Source organism: Arvicola amphibius, chromosome 11 (genome assembly GCF_903992535.2).
Source record: "Arvicola amphibius chromosome 11, mArvAmp1.2, whole genome shotgun sequence".
Taxonomy (NCBI): domain Eukaryota; kingdom Metazoa; phylum Chordata; class Mammalia; order Rodentia; family Cricetidae; genus Arvicola; species Arvicola amphibius.
The window spans coordinates 24,779,066-24,799,003 of record NC_052057.2 but is presented as its reverse complement, the minus strand read 5'-3'; the positions used below and the strand labels follow the sequence as shown (position 1 = coordinate 24,799,003).

General features: G+C 44.5%; 1 protein-coding gene across 1 annotated transcript in view; it reads right to left on the bottom strand.

The window, feature by feature from the left end:
* The window catches only part of Frem2 (FRAS1 related extracellular matrix 2), a 130,813-nt gene that overhangs the window by 31,943 nt on the left and 78,932 nt on the right, over positions 1–19,938 (bottom strand). The window contains exons 7-8 of the mRNA XM_038348099.1: positions 4,497–4,646; positions 2,145–2,354 (exon numbers count right to left, since the gene is read on the bottom strand). Of these exons, the coding sequence (XP_038204027.1) occupies positions 2,145–2,354; positions 4,497–4,646 (360 nt within the window). The remainder of the gene's footprint in view (positions 1–2,144; positions 2,355–4,496; positions 4,647–19,938) is intronic.

Below are 19,938 nucleotides of genomic sequence, written 5' to 3'. Positions count from 1 at the left end.
CAGGTGATAGGGTTTAAGGTAGATAATAAGACAAGAAAAAAATGAGAAAAGTGTCTCGGTCTCTGCTCAGTTCACATTCCTGTGAGTCATTGCAGTTCTCCTCGGCCTCTGTTGCGATGCAAGCATGCGCAATGGAAGTGTAGACAGAACTGGCGACTTTCAGATATTTGTATCAAAACTGCTGTATGGTCGGTCACACACTTTAAAATTTTCTTGATAAGACGAACATTAACTATTGTACACATAATAACTGAAAGGACTCCAGCCAGCCTGGGCCTGGCAAACGTGGCAGGCCTTGTCCTTCTCTCCAATTCTCTCTGCCTTGCTAAAAACCATTAGATTACTTTCCTAAAGCTAGCCCCCAAGTTCCCCCTTATTTGGCCACTTCCTCCTCCTGAGGCTGACTACCAAGGTCCAGCTATCAAAGTATTTAAGTCCAGTAACCAAAAGCTCCCCCACTTTGGCTCACCTAATTAACATGTTTACTTAAAATTAAACATCTCATCCTAACAGTGTTTCCCCTTTTACCTTTATAAACCGCCATTTCCCTATAGGCCACTTCTGTCTCTCTATCCAGAGAAAGTCCTTTGACCCTTTGAGACAAATACCCAATGCCCCCTCTCTCTTGTTCCCTCCCCCTTCTCCCTTGTCCCCGATCTCCTGTCTCTGTCTCTTATTCCCTGCCCTTTGTCTCTCTGTGGCAAATAAATCTTTGTGCTGAGAACTTGGTCTTGGGGTCTTGAACCAATATTTTTCCTTTCAAGGACAAGCACATGTTATGCAGGAATGGTAGGGAAAGCTGACCGATGTGTGCGTGTGTTAGTTTTAGGTGACATCGAAGCCAGGTCAGTCATACACAGGTCTCGTAGATAACAGGTTCCTTTCTTCCAAGAACCACTTCGTGGTAGGAAGGTGCGCAGATTTCTGAAGTGAGTGATGATATTTAGAGAGGCTTGCCGTGAGATTTTAGTGCTACAATTTCTTTCCAGAAAAATGTCCGGCTTGGATGGAAGTTCACTGAGATCCTGGATGCTAAAGAGGGAGATGAAACAACAGGGTGTTCTGAGGGGAGAAACCCTCCACCCTGCAGAGAGGCTTCTCAAGTTCAGGGAGTGAACAAAGCCTCCAGGAAGACCCTGAAGCTGACCAGATTCACTAGCTCCCCCACTCCCCTTCCCAGTCATATATAAGCGGTAGAGATCGCTGAAAGACACTGCCAGACAAACCGAGCAGCCTGGAAGAGGCAGAGACCAGACCTACTGTCTAGAAGAGACACTCTCCATCCTGTTGAACTGTCTGCAGACTGTACAATGCGCTCCAGGGTGAACTGTCACCCATGTTGGGGTGGGCTTTGGTGGTGCGGCTGTCTTTGAGCCATTTCTGTTCCTTGTAAGTGACCCCAACAGAACTTATAGGTCCGACCAGCTGGACTCTTGTGGTATAGCTTACTTGTGGTCTCCTTAGGAGGAGTGACATACAACAACAGTGTATTTGACACGTGATTACAGAAATTTGAGGTGTGGCTGGCTGACAGAAACGGCTTAGTGTTAAGTAGAAAAAGAAAAGGCCACTCAGCTCCATGCAGGTAGTGAGGACATGTTTGAATCACTCAAGACACTAATGACAATACCACATTGCTTTTTAAAATATAAAAAGACTAACGATTGTCTTTAAAGGCTGTCTAAATCTATCAAAATGAGCAGGAAGAGAAAAGACTTGGGGTATTTATATAGGGTGAATGGTGTCTCCCATGCCAACATCTTATATATTGAAATCATAGCTGAAGTACCTTGGTAATAGGCAGGTAATCAAGTTTAAGGTCATTAGCACTGATGTCAGCCAGATATGCCAGGTGTTCTCATGTCACACAGAGAACTGGTCATATGGATGTCTGAAGAGGGAGGATGATGTGGAGAGGCACAGGGACGAAGGGATGAGACAGCGGCTGACAAGCCTCAGATGGGACCAAGGTTGCTGACTCTCGTTTAGGCTCCTCATTAGCAGTGCAGAGGCTGCCATTGCTCAAGTCATCTGGTCTGTGGCCCTTTGCATCGTCAGCCTTAGCAAATGGAAACTAAGCTTAACACCCTGCCTGCCATTTACACACATTCAGTCTTGGCACTGTAAAATTTAAAGTCACTCACAGTCTGAGGCGGAGTCATTTATGGACACCGTGGCCTTGCTGGGCTCGCCAAGGGCCGCATTCATCGGCATGCGCAGTACCAATTCAAACTTTTCAACTCCCTCCAGCACAGGTCTTCCCAGGTCATCCAGAATGAGAACACGAACAGTCTGCATGTTGACTCCCGGTGCGAAATCTAAGCTGCGACTGATTCCCACGTAATCCGTTCCAGCTAAAACCATAAGGAAAGGATTATTTACATGGGAGCCAAAATTTTTAAAAAATGAATTATATAGATGAACTTATAGTTAATGTTTCATACTACAACATATATACAAAAATACCGCAGAGAAATATGTTCAGTTAACAAGATGGAAAAGATTGGTATCTCCATGGTTGTTGATGTAGTGAATCTAAGCTGGAGGTCTAAACCTTATCTCCAACGGCTGGACTTGAATTACATATTCTACCATTCCATTTTCTCTCTTTTCCATCTTCATTAAAGTCCTTTAATAATCAGTTCTAAAACAATCAGCATATCAAACAAATGCATGGTAAGATTGTGTAAATATAAAAGATACATTTAAATTTTGTTCATGTCAATTAAATGTCTATCTTGTTTGTTTCTGGAGTGACTATTTTACTGGGGCCTATTGTGGCCTCTTGGTTAGAACCCAACACTTTTCAGTGCTAAGTTCCTCTGCCCCCACATCACACTAGGTCACTAAAGCAAACATCAATTCCAAAGACATATTTGATATATTTTTTTTTTTTTTTTTGGTTTTTCGAGACAGGGTTTCTCTGTGGCTTTGGAGCCTGTCCTGGAACTAGCTCTTGTAGACCAGGCTGGTCTCGAACTCACAGAGATCCGCCTGCCTCTGCCTCCCGAGTGCTGGGATTAAAGGCGTGCGCCACCACCGCCCGGCCATATTTGATATTTTTGAGACCATGTAATAGATATGTGGTGTTGATACCTCTATTTACATATAAAGTAGGTAAAAGTACAATTGTCTTTTAATCTTCAGCCACTGTGTCCAAGAAGATTTGAGGGTGGGGGACAGTAATTCTGTATGGTTGGTTTCTTTTCCTACTAGTCTGGCAATTCTCTCTCTCTCTCTCTACACACACACACACACACACACACACACACACACCTATTTTATCTCTGAATTTGCAACTATGAGTGTATTTGTCTTTGACTGATTAAGAAATAAAATTTATACTAATGATAAAAGATAGAAACCATAAGGGAGGTGTAACTTGGTGGAAGAGTTTGTACTGGTCACTTGCAAAGTTGTGAGTTCAATCTTTAGCATCCAACGCCCTCCCCTCCCCCCCCAAAAAAAACAAATGCACACACACTCACAAATGTTTCCTTATGTTTCTTTTGTATTTTTGTTTGGTCTATTCTTATTTTTCCTTATGCACAGCCTCCACTCTGATTTGAATTTCATTCTTAAAAGTGAATAATTTGCCTGGTGCAGTGGTGTACACTTTTAATACCAGCACTTGGGAGACAGAGTTTGAGGCCAGTATGGTCTATGTAGAAAGTTCCAGGACAGCCAGGGCTATGTAGAAAGATCCTGCTTCAAAATGATGATGATGATGATGATGATGATAATAATAATAATAATTTGGGGACTGAGTATGGTGGCATAAACCTGCTGGTTAACTATATTCAAGTAGTTAGGACCTATGGGTGACTTTTAAATTGGAGCCACTCCTGCCTGCTCTGTGTGAGGGCTTACGACAGGTAGTGTGTATGATGAGATCCGTGTGCACTTGCTCATGTCACACCCAGGAGGGATGGGTGTATATGAGAGAAATCGTATTCAGCTAGCTGAAAAAAGGAAAAGAAAAATTTCAGCCCCATGTTTGCCCCTAAAGTTTGTCATTAGCCTTTTAGAGCCTGGGATCAGAGGCAGCGCTGTGTCACCTCGGACAATTTATGTAGCGCTGTGTAGAGGGAAGCCTGCTGAATCTGAAGTGTTTACAGGGACACTTGTTAAAAAGAGGAGGGAGCCAAGTGAAGAGGCACACCGGGGAGAGGCTGAAACGTTTCTAGATTCTGTGAGGGTGGTGGGTGTGACTGCTCCCCTAGTAACGTCAGAACAGCTAAGTGTATTAGGTTCGCTGGGTAGAGAACCAAGTCCTGCAAATCTGGACATCGCAATTTAGCCGTTGAATCTTATAACCTGGACTCTGGTTCATGGTGCTTAAATCTCTTTCTTTACAATGGAAAAGTCTAAATTTACACACTCCATAGTAATAATTTCAGGAAAAGTAAGCCACGAGGAATGTTCCCATCAGGAGAAGCGCTTGGTAGCTGGACGCTGTTGAACGACACAAAAGGCTAATTTAGCAGACTGCTCACCATCCGCAGAGGGGGGCTCCGTTTTCCGGGACCTCACGGTGACACTCGAAGGCCTGGAGAGGTCAGTACCCGTCCTCCATATCTGCACCTCCACGTAGCCAGAACTCTCATCCACGGAGTACTGGACATCACCAAAGTAGAAGATGGGTTCTGTTAACAAGGATACAGAAAACACTGCTGTTATTTCTCTCTCTTTACATCAACCATCCCCAAGTCTGCTTCTTTGTATTGGCACTGCCATGTTTCCTTTGAGTGAGTTAATGGATCTCATCTCAAGGTACCTGACTTGGCTTGCTTTTCATGTATGCAATGCCTATATTACTGTGTTTTCAGGTGCTGGGGATTGAACCCAGGGCCTCATGCGTGCCAAGAAAGTGCTGTGCCACTGAGTTACATCCATGAACTCATATGTAGGTTATAAGTGGCTTCTAGGCATCCTTAGAAGCTTAGCTGAAAAAAATACAATCAAATGAAACACAATACATAACACTTTGTAGACCAGGCTGGCCTCGAACTCACTGAGGTCAGCCTGCCTCTGTGTCCCAAGTGCTGGGATTAAAGGCGTGCGCCACCACTGCCCGGCTCTTTTTTTTTTTTTTTTAGTTTTGCCTGAGCACTCACTGTGGAACAGAGAGATGGCATTTGCCTTAAGCTATCTTCTGGTCAATTGGATTCAGATTTAACTCGCCATATTTGAGTCTACTTTTAATGAGCAGGATTAGACTCTACAGTATAAAACAAGGATTAGTCCCTAAGACTTGAGAGAGACCCAGAACTAGTTGCCAGTTATTTGTAGGGCTTTTGGTATGCTCTATATAAACTGAGGTTTCACTAAAATAATCTCATACTAAGAGGTTAGCGTCTATCCTCATGAATGTGAAGGATGCTGTCTGTAGTTCCTGCCTCCGGAGCACTGTTTTCTCCTGTGTTGGTGATGCATTGGAATGAATGTAGCTGTCTCCTATTAATTCTCCTATCTATTCTCTTTATGATTAACCTGTGACTCTTGATATAGCTGCCAGGGGTCTGAAGGACAGTAGATGACGAGGGAAAACTGAGATGAATTACGGGAAAACTTTTTAAAATGCCTGATTTTGAGTTATGGATAGCCGTCCAGGAAACTGCAAATAGTTCCCCACCGAGAGTTTATCATATAAGCAGTTATTAACAAAGTAAAATAAGCAAGTGAGCACACGAAAAGCAATCTATTTATTTGTCTTTAGTTTTACAAGATTCAAAAGGAATTTATCCAAGAATACACGGCTCACTCCGTGGCTTCTTAGCATCCTTAAAGGGATGTTGTTCTAGTTCTTAGAATTAGATTGAACTCTCTAAAAGCTCAAGGGCAAGGGAGCCACAGGGTGCCATTGGGGATGAACGTGACGGTGGGGTGAGCTCAGGGAGAGAGCACTTGTCTAATGCGTACAAAACCCTGGATTCCATCCCCCGCACGCGGAATAAAACAAAACCACAGAGAAAGCTCACGGAGGTCTTTCTTCACTCCCCTATTTGCAAATGAATTACCTTTTTCAGAAGGTATACTACAAATGCTTGCTTTTTTTCTTCCTCCAACTGGTAGGCATATTTCAAAGCATCAAGCTCCACTGGCCTCTTAGATAAAATGAAATCAATCTTGGAAATGTTTGCCTGTTTGGGTTTGGAGGTGATAAATCTGCCTATGGCATGGTTCGCCTCCCCGCTCTCCTTTCAACTTGGACATTTGGGTGTCTGTACAGATGGAGTTGTTATCTTATAACCCTAGGCAAGCAGACCTGAATGACAAATGAATACATTCCTTACATTTCTCACATCGGAGGAAGGGCAAAGGTGAAGGGAGAGAAGCCAGACGCGATTATTCTGAGCAGACGGCTGAACTGGGCACCGCAGCTTCTCTTCAAGAGCCTTTCATGATTACCATGGAGGCTTGGTCACGTGCCTCCAACCCGCGACCTTTCTAAGTCTCTCCACATTTCCGGTATCACGTGAATTAGGTTTCTGAGCAAAAGCGGTACCTCCCATCCTCCCAGTCCTCACAAGCAGGAGTCAGACTTGCCAGGCTGTGAACACTTTCACTTTACCTCTGCTGATGTGGAAGTGAAGGGAAAGGCTTGGCAAGACCACACAGCTCACACACCTGCAGAATAATTCAAGCTCTCTTCCCAGAGGGGAGGAAGTGAACTTTTTTTTATTATTTATTTACTTATTTGGTGTCTGGATTGGTGTTTACGATTTCACTGTGTCTCCTGAGATGAAAGGAAGAGGTGCAGGCTGTAATTGCTATCCGGAGCCTAATCTTACGGACTCCTGTGTGCCCAAGAACCATCAGGCAAGCAAGCTCTGTAGATTTAACTGTTTGCTTAAAACTGAATGGGATGCAAGTCTGTATGCTATTTTTGGGCAAAGCGTCAACGTTGTCTTTGGATTTGGTATTAAAAATAATACAAGGGGATCGACTCTAACCTAGGAATCTCTTTGGAGGTTTCAGTGCTGCCCTGGTTTGCTTTCCATTACTGTAACAAATAAGCACCATGGCCAAAAGTGGCATGAGGAGGGAAAGGGTTTATTTGATTGACAGGTCTGGACTGTAGCTGAACTTTGAATCAAGTCAGGGCAAGAACTCATGCAGAAGAGGCAGGAACCATACACAGAGGAAGACTAGTTTCTGGTTTGCTTCCCTGGCTTGCATTTCCCAGACCTATCTGTCCAGAGAGGGGGCTACTGTCTCCCACGTCATTCAGCAATCATGGGAAGGTTCCACAGACAAAGCCATGGGTCAGCTTGATGGGGGCAGTTCCTCCACTTGGAAGAGATGTCCTCTTCCAAGAGCTGCCTAGGTTTGTGTAAATTTGACAAAAGCTGACCAGCACAGACCTTTAGGGCTTCCTGAGTACTCACCACCCACTTCCCACAGGCATAGCAAGGTCATTTTTTTCCTCAGGGTGGGGAGGTTAGTTCCACTCTTGTATCCTTTTCTTTTTTCTTTCTTTCTTTCTTTTTTTTCTTTTCTTTTCTTTTCTTTTTTTTTTTTTTTTTGGTTTTTCGAGACAGGTTTCTCTGCAGCTTTAGAGCCTGTCCTGGAGCTAGCTCTTGTAGACCAGGCTGGTCTCGAACTCACAGAGATCCGCCTGCCTCTGCCTCCCGAGTGCTGGGATTAAAGGCGTGCGCCACCACCGCTCGGCTCTTGTATCCTTTTCTTTTTGCTTTGCTGTGATAAAATACTCACGGAGGTGTTAAAAAAAAATAATAAAAAGAAGGGTGGCTCTGCCTATTAGGTCAAATCAAACCAAATCAAAATGCCTATCGTTTTATTAAGTACAGCGCTCTCGGGTGGCCCAGCGCATGTCGGGGAGACAGGAAAGCAGAGAGCCCATGAAGACCCGGAACCACGTGTTTCTCCGCTGAAAGCCCACTTAAATACCCTGTGGAAGTGGCCCTGACCTCTCTCCACCCCCAGAGGGGTCAAGACCTGGAATGCTGGGATTTGGAGTCCAGAGCAATGCAACTCCCAGGCCAGGTTGGCTGGGATGGATGCCAGGGGCTGGAGACTACGCTCCAGACTTAACAAGAGCAACTTTAGGAAAGATGGATTTAATTTGGTTTGTATTTTGAGGGGATACATCATGGCAGGAACACACGGTAGCTAGACATGCTGCCTCTGCGTTCATTTTCAGAGCATGGACAGGAAGTGGGTTCAGTCTAGCAATCCTCAAGGCCCACCCCTAGAGACATAACTCCTCCAATGAGCCTCTACTTACTAAAGGCTCTATACCTTTCAAAACAATGCCAACAGATGGGGACTGAGAGTTCAAACACACAAGCCTGTGGGGAACAGTCCACTCTCCAGCAGTAACTCCTTCCTCCTGGCTTTTCTCCAGTTCATCACAAGATGCAGCTAGCATCGCCCGGTGCTTGAATTCTCCCAAGGACCATTTAAAGAGACTCTTAACTGAAACAGACAGCCCCAAAAGGCAGTAACACCACACTTACCGTCTTGCTGGAAAGCTTCTAGTGCACCCCACTATCCTTAGGATGTCCCCAAACTCCTCACTATGGACTACAAGGCACTGAAACTCTTTCTGCCTTTTACACCCTGTGTGGATCACTTTCTGCTTGGTAACAGCATTTGTGATATCTTGTATGTTCTGCTCCCAGCCTCTGGCTGTCTCTTCCAGTCTTCCGTTTGGAAGATGCTGCTTTGGGGACCATTCTGCCTTCCCTCTTGTCTCAGCCTATAGGGGCAGAACTAAGCTTCCTTTATTCATGTATACTTTCTGGGCACTTAGCTCTATCCATATCTGTCAGTGGGTGCACAACAAGTATCTGTTGAGTGAATTAGCAACAATGTAAAGATCATTTGTTGCCCATAGCAACTGAATTAATGTATTTGCCTCTGTGCCGGAAGCCAAGTGCACTCAGCGCCAGGCAGTGGCTGTGTGCACCCCAGAGAGAGTATGTGGTTGTTTGTGCCAGAGAATGACTTTGTAAGCCTTTTTTGATCTGGAAGTATAAATATAATCCTAAATTATTTTGGCTGGGTCCCACTTTTCTTTCCAGAAATACTTTAAATACATAAATATATATTCTAAAAATGACCTCCTGCCTGATATTTGAAAACAGTTTTCAAAATTCTTGCTAAAAAAACTGAAGTTTAAATATATATTTCAAAGGAAGTTTGAAGGTCTATCTCATTTTAAAGGCACATTCTGACATTTCATTCTCAACAACAATAGCTTCCTTAGAAAGAATCAAGACAAATCAGTACATACTTAGGATGCCGATAGTAATGGAATCTTCCAAAGGTTTTGGATAAGCAAAAGGAGCTGTAAGCCTTCTCCAGAAAGATAATGTTGCCACTCTACTGCCAACACAGTTTCACCCCAAAACGGACCTGGTCTTTCTGAAGGTCAACACACATTGTAAAGGAAATTTTAGTACCACAATCATGAAAAATTTTCACTATGCCTTTTGATGAATTAGGAATTTATAAATGGACTCTATGTGTGTGAGTGTGTACGTGTGTATGTATGGTGTGTGTGTGTGAGTATATGCATGTATGTGTTGTGTTGTGTGTATATGTTGTATATGTATGGGGTGGCATTTGTGTTATGTATATATTGTGTTTTGTGTGTGTGTGTGTCTGTGCTGTGGTGTGTTTGTATGTTGTGTGGTGTGTGTATGGTGTGCATGTGTGTGTGTCTCTGTGTATATATGGTGTGTATGTCTGTGTGTGTGTGTGTGTGTGTGTGTGTATATGGTGTGGTGTGTGTATTTACCATGGCATACATTTAGTAACCCAAGGACACCTTTAGGAGTCTCCTTCCACTGTTGAATCCAGGATCAAACTCAGATTATAAGGCCAACATGACAAGCATTTTTGCAGGCTGAGCCATCCTGCCAGTCCAACATTTAATTAGTAAATTAATTAACGTTTTATCCCGCAGTATTTTATAATCTACAAACAAAGGAAGGGATGGGAAACTTGCTGATGGCAAATTCAAACCAATGGGGTGAAATTTAAAATTTGCCAAACACTTTTTATTACGGCAACATTGCCCAAAGCGGCTCACAGGTCTGCACGGCAGCGCTCGCTCCTGGCTTCCCATCTCAATCAAAACCAGCCAGGACACCAAACATTCTGACGGATCTCAGGTGAATCGCATGCATAAGATTCGGGGCCAGAGTACAGGAACTCGGCACTGAACCAGGTGACAGACCCTACAGTGTGGAGGTTCTGAGAGGGTGGCCTGTTGCTCGACAGTGACTCAGGGAGCTGCCCTGCAGAGTGAGCCGGGTAGAACAGCAGCAAATGGACAGACTTGTCTCAGGGACAGGGAGGGGAGGGTGTGGGTGTGGCTGAGAGTAGGAAGAGGTAGAGGTGGAAATAGAAGTTTGCAACCTTGAAAGGACTGGATCTGAAACCTGGATTGCAGAAAAGGGAACGTTAGAGCACTGTGCGGGCGGGGCTAGCCTCAGAGCTGCAGACCTAGTCAAAAGCAAGTGCCTGTCAGAGGAACAGGTTAGTAAGGATGTTAGCTGGGCAGCATTTTGATGGTGGAGGCCTTCGCATCGTCACTGAGCCAAGCCCCACTGACTTCCCCAGACTCTGCTTTTCTTTGCTAGCTTTCCCAAGAATCTTGCTTGCTGTATTTCTTTAAAATTGCTGCAGTAAGACTAGCTGCCTCTGACCACGTTCTGCTCCCACCTGTGGGTGCCTTGGATGGCCTATGAAAGCGGACGATTATTCCGGATGGTTATGAGTACAGAGGAAGCATCGCTGGGGGTTCCGAGGAGCTAATGGGACACGGTTTACAGTCACGAGCGTAATTATTTGGGAAGACCAGTTAAAAAGCCTTCAGCCAACATTCCATTTAATTTACAAGGCAAAGGTTGCAGAGAGGCAAACATCAAAAACCAATCACAGGTGGAAATCAACCAAGTTTTTGATGTGGGTAAAGTTAGCTTCTTTCTAAACCTGCGTATCTTTCTGCTTCCAGACTGCACTGACATAATGTGTTTAATCGAAACTCAGAGGAGGGCTGGAGAGACAGCTCAGGCTCACCACCAAAACGTTGAGAGTACAGTTCTCAGCGCCTATGTCAAAGCCTGTGTGTACAGTTTCCCTTTGCTGGATATGATGGCATATAATCCCAGTTTTCGGGAGGCAGCGGCAGGTGTATTTCTGTAGGTTTGAGGCCAGCCTGGTCTACAGGGCAAGTTCCAGGATAGCAAGGCTATATAGAAAGACCCCAGTTCCAAATAAAATAAATGAATAAAGGAACAAGGGTAAGCGAGATGACTCCGAGGTTAAGAGTACTTTCTGGTGGAGGACCCAGGGTCCATTCCTAGCACACACACTGGGCAGCTCACAACAGCCTATAACTTCAATATGGCTTACAACTTCAGGAACCCAATATATTTTTTCTACCTCTTCAGACATGTAGTACGTATGTATATATCAAGGCACAACACATACACATGTATTAAAAATTGAGATAACAATCTTTTAGCCAGGCATGATGTCACAGGCCTTAATCTAGCAATGAAAAGACAGAAGCAGGCAGATCTATGCAATCTTAGGGCAAGTCTGATCTACATAGCATGTTCTAGGCCAGTAAGGGCAATGTAAGATTCTATCTAAGGAAGAAAACAAGGGAGAGAGAAAGAAATGAAGAAGGAAGGGAAAGAAAAAGAGTTGGGACCATAAGTTAAGATTTCCGACTCTCTGATGTAAAGGAATAGCTCTGGCTGTCAGTTCCTCTTGTGTGGGAGAAAACACAGCAGTTAGCACCAGGTTCCTGCCATGGCAATAGTGCAGTCAGGGTGATGCACCAGCTGCATTTCTGTGTCTGCCTCTTCAGGTCCTCTAGTCCCTATGCTAAGCTGTCTCCAGGGCTTTACCAGAACTAACCGTCTTACAAGGTAATTATTTTTATCTACTGTTGACAAAACCAAGTTGGGTCTTGGAAGGGTTAAATAATTTGCTACATAGGACATAGAACAAGCAGGTTTCAAACATGAGAGACTAATATAGTAAAATGTGAGTTATTTTCCACTAAGTAGCAATTTCTTTGAAAATGTTTAAAGCAATGAAGCAATAAACATACTTAGATGTTCATATTTTTAGAATATTCTTCTTTAAATGCTTAAATAGGAATGACTGTGTGAAGGAAAAGAAAAAAAACCCTTTCTTTGCACGAAAAAACAAGAGTATGTTATGTGTGCATTTGTTTGCAACTGTCACTCAAAAACTAAAGGGGAGCAATGGGGACAGAGGCCAGATGGCGCTTGAAGCGACTGTACCTACTTCAGAAATCACCGAGCAGAAGTCAAACACCAACACTTTTATGCCTGCTAACTAATGATACATTTACAAGATTTCAAATCAATAAAGCTCCAGCATGTGGCTGATTTGTTTGGGAATCTCAGCAGCTGAAGGAAGAAAGACCGTGACGCATAAAGTGTTAAACACAATCCGTGTGAGGTCCCAGGGATAAGAGTGTGTGGCTGACACTGGGAAAATAAATAGTGTTGACCACAGACTGATTAAGAAACGACACTTGGAACACGTCTGCTGGCAGCCAGCAGCGGTCCAGAATAAACAGCCCGCGCCACTCCATTCTGTTCCGGGCTCAAAGGAATGCACTCTTCTCCTGTCAGAATCCTAGTGAACACTCGTCAGGGTGGCTGGCTGTCAGCTCTGCTCGTGGTTTTCTAGTCAGTGTAGCCATGAGAAGAGCTTCCCCCTCCAAATTCTAAGCCCGGGACCTCCTGGGTCACTGTGCAAAGCCTCACCCGAAGGGAGTCACTTCTCTGGGTCTTGAAATTCTGCTTTATAACACAAGGACAATCCAATTGGACCATGTGATGTCAGATCACCTGATTTACTAGTCTATCACACTATTTTTCCCTCTTGGGGATTGGAGGTTTTGTGTGTGTGTGTGTGTGTGTGTGTGTGTGTGTGTGTGTGTGTGTTCTAGTGAAAGCCATTTCTTTTTTTTTTTAATTTACACTCATGCAACCCGTTCACTGTTTACTTTCTGTACTCCTGAGTAGAAGGTAAGTAGGAAGAAAAGATGAAGCTGGAAAACCGTTCTTGTCTCATAACGTGGTCACCTGCAGAAGCCATATACTAATATGATAAAAATGTTAGGGCTATCGTTCTTATATCTCATGGCAGATAACATATACTCAAACCCACCTGCCTCCAAAGCTAAGACTTTGCTCATTTAAAACTACTTTATTAATAAACATAATCTATGGAGAATAACAACAAAAAATAATAAAGCAGTAAAACTAGATTGAAGACAGCAGCCCCAGTTTACGACCTGAGGGATGGTCCCCGCCGAGCCCTGCAGGCTATGGAGTTGAGAGATAGTGTACAGAGAATGACAGGATTGGAAAGATCCATAAACCTCAAATACACTTTGTCAGATTATGTGTACAGTGTCAACACAGTGGCTTTTTTTTCCATAGGAAAAGCAAGATGCCTGTGGTGGGCTGCTTTAGAAGCCCTAACATGAGTTAGTTGGGAGAAGGTGGAGGGGCGTGGTGGGGTGGGAGGATGATGGGCAGAAGCAGAGGTGTGGATGAGTCCATAGCCTTGGCTGCTTAGGGACAGCACCGTTTGGCATGGTTGTGGTATAATTAGGAAAAAGAGACAACGTGAACAAAGAAATAGGTGCCAATGGCCAGGCCCTGCAGGCCCCTGTGACTGGAATCTTGTCCTGGTAGATATCCGGTACAAAGGTGTGCTCAGTTTTAAGAGGGGTGGGAGGCTGATGAGATTTAATTTAATCATTTAAGTGATGATGCCTTTAGGGGTGTGGAAGGTGGATGGACGGACCACAGGCAGCAAGTACAAGCATCTAGGAGCCACTTGAAGCTAGCTTGGCTGTTGTGTGAGCTGCTTGAATGAAGAAAGCTGGCAGAAGGACAAACCATAGGGACATAAAACGAATAAGCATCTCTGGTGAACGGTGAGAGGAAGAGGCTAGTATCGCTAGGTGCTTTCACTATGATGAAGACTACCAGGGGGAGGGGACTGGAGAGATGGCTAGGCAGTTAAGAACAGTTCCCAAAACCACCATGGTGGTGCTCAACTACCCGGAACTCCAGTTCCAGGAGATCTGACACCCTTTTCCGGCCTCTGAGGTCACCGGGTGGCCAGATGTACGTGGACGCAAAACACCCGTACATATGAAATAATTTATTATAATTAAAAATTTCAGGAGGGAAACCAGGGGAGGTCAAGGGTTTGTTGTGATGGCTACTGAAGCTTTTTCTCTGTGCCGCTTGCTTCTGGCCTCTAAGGCTAGTGTCCCGGAACCTGGGTGGTGCTGTGTGGCTCTCCTTTCCTTCGTTAAAAAGAAAAAGAAAAATGTTTTTGATCTACAGCTGAATTCCTAGGTCTCCCATAATTATGACACAGGAGTTTTCAAGTGTCTTTTCTAGAAAAGCCAAGGGAGAAAAATGTTTTGATCGAAGTGGCAATCTCCTGTCCCCAGAGAATTAATCAAGGGCTTTCGGCTAATGGCTGACTGTTGAACCAGATCCAGGCCACACAACTTGGCAAGCCTACCAGCCTCGAAAAGAACTAGCAAACGTGTGAGTTCAAGTTCAGCAAGGGCACAGGTTCCATCTGCCAAGGGCACAGCGATCCCTGGAAAGGGGCATCGCATTGTTGTGACCACGTTGGGTAGTCTAGACAGCCCCCGCCCCAGCCAAGATGGAGCGCATACCCACAGGTACAGAGCAAACCTTGGCATTTCTTTCCACGTTAGCTCTCCTCTCCAGGGTCATCTTACCACACTGCAGCTGTGGGAACTCCGTGGCTTTTTGTGTTTACTTGCTTTTGAATTCTTCCTGGCAGTGAACAATCCTGAAAATCACCCTTCAGGATGGGGATGATTATTAACAAAAATGACAGGAAACCCAGAACGAGCTCCTTGTCGGCATTCTGACTCAACAGCTTCACTTTTTAACACATTTCCAGGGACGGTGAAACCAAACATTTGTGAAACACCCTCACCCTCAGGGAGACAGGAGCTGAGATCTCTCTCAGCCGTGTAAGAGGCCTGTAACAGGCCTGTGATTTCACTTCTTAAAAAGAATTTTCATAAAAAGCTACCGACCATTTTACTTCTTTTCAAGGGCTGCCTTCAGGGACTGCTGACCTGCTAAGGCAGCGCTATCCCCAATAGTGCAATTGTCTTCACAAAAGAGAGACTGTCATAGCCCAAGGGACACATGACAATGCCCATTAATTTACCAGCTGCCAGTGTGAGCGACTCCATCGAAGTCTTTTTTTTCTGTAAGGAGGAAGGGGTGCAAAGGCTTCCTGAAGGTCAAGGCCAAGTTTCCCCGACCTTCAGAAGCTGCCAACGGGAAGCCTGCCCTGATCATTTGCAGTAAAGTGCACGGGTCGGTGGAGCTCTTTGTTCAGATTCTCCTAAAAGGGGATCTCTCTTCACTGCCGTGTTTTCAGCACCTTGGGAGCTTGCCTAACACTTATTAGGGGTCCAGGAAACATGAAAGATTAGACAGAGCGAATTCTTAGTCTCTGTCATCTTGGCACAGCGTCTTGAACAACACCAGCAGTTGGCAAACATCTAAAGAAACAGTCACTGCCTGAACATCTGTGGGTTACTCACTGCAGGGTACCTGGTGGGCACTCTGTGCTGAAGTTCCCCAGAAAAGTCATGCCTGTGTTGAAAATTTTGCAGACAGGCTGACTGGCTAGGACTTCATGATTGCAGAGAGCAGGGATGTTGCGGACAGAAATCTAAAATTATCTTGGGATGTCTTTAGCCCCCTTAATTTCTAATTATCACCAGCCTTTATCTCTGACTTAATATCCCTCTGATTATTAGGCAACCTTTGAAATATATCAACTCAGTAGACATTAGCTTCCACCTCCCTCAAAGCTAAAAATAAGACAGAAGAGGTTTTCCTGCTAGGCTCTCACTGGTCTACCCAATGCCTTTCCTGATAGATGTATTTGGTAAGCACATTGACTTACAATTTCCATTTATTCTATGACTGATAAAAGCTCAGGCAACCTGACTGATGATAGAACCCGCCAATCAGGGAAGCCTGGATCTATGTCTCAGGGCCATAGTCACTCATATTAACTATTCTCTGAATAAACTCCCCGCCTCCCTTTGTTTGGACAAAGCACTGTGTTTTTCACCCAAAATACCCAAGTATACAGCTGGGCAGGTTCCTCAACACAGCGAGCAGTGCTGGCGCATAACCCACACATCTTCACATATACTTGAAGTCATTTGCAGATTAGTATAGTACTGGGTACTCATAAGTGTTTCTTCAGTAGTTGAGACACAGTATTGTTTGAAGACCAATGACGTGCTAGAGAGATGTTCACCAGTTTAGACAATGGCAGGTTCAGTCATAACACATGACAGCTCACAATAGCCTATAACTCCAGTCTCGGTGTATCCAAGTGCCTCTTCTGGCTTCTGAGGTCATTGCACGCGCGCACACACACACACACACACACACACACACACACCACTCATATAAGCAATATATGCTAATAACTTTTTGAAAAAAGGCCAGAGACAATAAAAACCACTCCGGGTGTGCTCAGCACAGAGGCAACTATTCTGAGATCAATCTGGATGGTGATTTGGCGATTTTGCTTGTGTGGAACCTGAGGATCTAGAAGGCTGACTGTATTTTTTTTTTTTTTTTACAATTATTGTTTCAGGAGCAGAGAATGATGACATATTAAATAGAGAAAATATAATTTAAAAAATTCTGTAGAAGTATGAAGGAAAAGTTTTATCTGCAATTTTAAGTGTGGGTTACTCACTGCAGGGTATCTGGTGGGCACTCTGTGCTGAAGTTTCCCAGAAAAGTCATGCCTGTGTTGAAAATTTTGCAGACAGGCTGACTGGCACGGGGGATAGGGGAGAGCTGTGTACACAGTTCTATGGAGGCCTGAGAAGGCATCAGAGTCCATGGAGCTGGGGGTCACAGGTATCTGTGACTCACCCTACGTGAATCCTCTGCAAGAGCATGTGCTCTTAAGCCAGGTGGCAGTGGTGCATGCCTTTGATTCCAGCACTCGGGAGGCAGAGGCAGATTGATCTCTGTGAGTCCGAGGCCAGCCTGATTTACAAGAGCTAGTTCCAGGACAGGCTCCAAAGCCACAGAGAAATCCTGTCTCAAAACAAACAAACAAACAAACAAACAAACAAAAAAGAGCATGTGCTCTTAACCACCAAGACATCTGTCCAGTCTCTGAATGCATTTTATTATGAAATTTCCACAAACCCACATGGTGGTTACAGTCATCTGGAACTACAGTTTCAGAGGATCTGATGCCCTCTTCTGGCCTCTGTGGGCACCAGGCATGTGGTACACAGACACACATGTAAGCAAAACACAAACACATATAAAATAAAATAATAAAAAATTAATTAGAAAATAAAACGGGCTAGAGAGATGGCTCAGTGGTTAAGAACATGTACTATTCTTGCAGAGGACTTGAGTTCAATTTCCAGCACCCACATCAGGCAGCTTACAACTGCTTGTAACTCCAGCTCCATGGGACGGCCCTAACCTCAGGTACATGCACATATACAGACATAGACATATGTACACATAAATAAATAATAATCTAAATACTAAAAAAAGAGAAGATGAAACTTTCCTTCGATGGTTCTAAGTTTACAAATTTTAAAAGTCTGGTGTTTGAAAAGTGGCTACTGGGATTTATGTGACTTTTTCTAGCACTGAAAGAGAACTTATCGTTGCCTGAGATCATAAGGATGAATGTTAGTGATCTGCTGCCAGGGTTTTAGTGGTAAGAAGCATGTTTACACTCTTGACATCTGAAGGGATAGTGTAGCCAGAACACACTCTCGAGTGTGGAAGAGATAGATATCAGGCAGACAGTGCTATTCTGAAAAACACAAACCAAACACAAGACACTATGTGTCTGAAAGAAATCCGACAAGCGAACCGAAGCCCAGCACTGCAGAGATAACAGTCTCTGCTGGCTGGGTTCTCCAATGGCGTGCGAAAGGAAGTGCCGTCTTCATCTTGAAGCAACAGATGGCACTAACGTGATCTCCCCAGGATCCTGGAGAGCTTAGAGTTGGCAGAGAGGGAGCCAAGCATGGCTCAGCTGTGACTTATTGGAACATCTACAATATTTCAGTCATTCTAGGATATTTGGAGGTTGGAGACATACAAAAGAGCAGGCACTGCCAGGGCATCCAAAATCCTTTGAATCTTGCAGAATCAGAAGGCAACTGTGTTTGCTCCATATGTTCACCACCAGTAGGATATGAAGTGGGTTGCCCAGGTTAATACCAAGTGTTCTGCAGTTGTACTGGCTCAACGCTCAGTGACTGTTCCCCTTAGGTGAGTTATCTAAGTACAACTGAATGACAGAGCAAAGGCTTGCTGTGTCTTCTACAAAAAGTGTGTGTGACAAGTGAAAAAAAGATTCCAGAACCTGGGAAGGCGCTTGTTTTAGCACTGGCTATGCCTTATATATGCAGTACTAGAAAAATCAAGTGGTATTTTTGTGGCGGGCAATGGGATCCAATCCAGGGCCTTTCACACATTAGGCAACTGTTCTACTACTGAGCCACACCCTTCTCTTTAAACCCTGAAAAATGAAGACAGGAATTAACTTAATACTGTAGACAGCTTTTATGCAACAGCTCCGCCCTGAACCTCTCCAGCCCATGCCTGCACACACAGGCTTTACGAACCCAGAGCTCACTCTGGGTAACCGGTTCTGGGCCCAAGCACAGTCCCCCTGGGCTTGCTTTCTTTGTGGACAGCAAGGTCACTGTTCCATGTAAATTATACAAAACATTTAGCCCTCCTCATAAAACGCTCTGGAGACTTTTCCTTTTCTGGTAATCCTGGTGTAATGTTCTCAGGCAAATGCACAGAAGAGATCCAAGTGGCTGCCCGCCAAGCTTGCGTGTGTACAGTGGGGAAAAAAAATCTTAGTGCTTCTCCTGCAGTGAGTAGTGAATTGTGCCTACAGACTGAGAAAGATCAGGGACCTCCCAAGCAGCCAGGTCTTTGGGGGGGGGGGGGGGTGGCTGCATCAAAGGTGCGCCAACTGATACAGACCCTACTCCTGCAGTTCCTGACATAGTTCCCTTAGTTCAGCAAGTGTCCCTTGCTTCTTGGGAACTTTCCCTTTTCATGTGGTCTGTTGACTTCTTGAGTGAGGTACAGAATTAAAGAGAGAGGGCTAGGAATTGGGGGCCCAGGAGCACAGGTCCTCCAGTGGCCAAACCTGGAGAGAGGCCTAGACCCTCTCCCTCCACCCCTCCTCATCCCTCTCCCCTCCTCCACCTCTTCCTCCTCCTCTTCTTCTTCCACCTCCTCCTCTTCCTTTTCTTCTACCTCCACTTTTTCCTCTTCTGTCTCCTTCCCTTCCTGCACTATTTTTTCTCCTCCACCTCTTCCTCCTCATCCTCTTCTTCCTCCTCCTCTTTGGTGACTTGCTCCCTCACATCCTCGGGGGCTTTTACCCTCCCATCTTCTCCCACTCATGTGTTTGGAACAAATGAATACATGCTGTAATTCTGCAATGCCTATCCAGAAATCATATTAAAACCAAGATACAACACGAGTGTTCATCAGAAAGAAGTTTAAATTTAACTTAATTTGCAAAAAGACACAACAAACGCATCCAGTTCCAGTTATTTTGAAAAGAGGCAACATTCAAAATCAGTTTGGATTATATAATCTCATAGAGAAAAAAATTACATTTTCTCCCTCGTGTGAGGAATCTAGCCAACAGTAAATATATGTATACATATAAACAGATGTATACGTGGATACAGTATATATAGAAAAAAGAACAAGAAAGGCAAAGTATTGTGGGTAACTATGCCCAAGAACCTAAACATGGGTGATCTGGCCCTGCCCCTCATCTGCCATAATG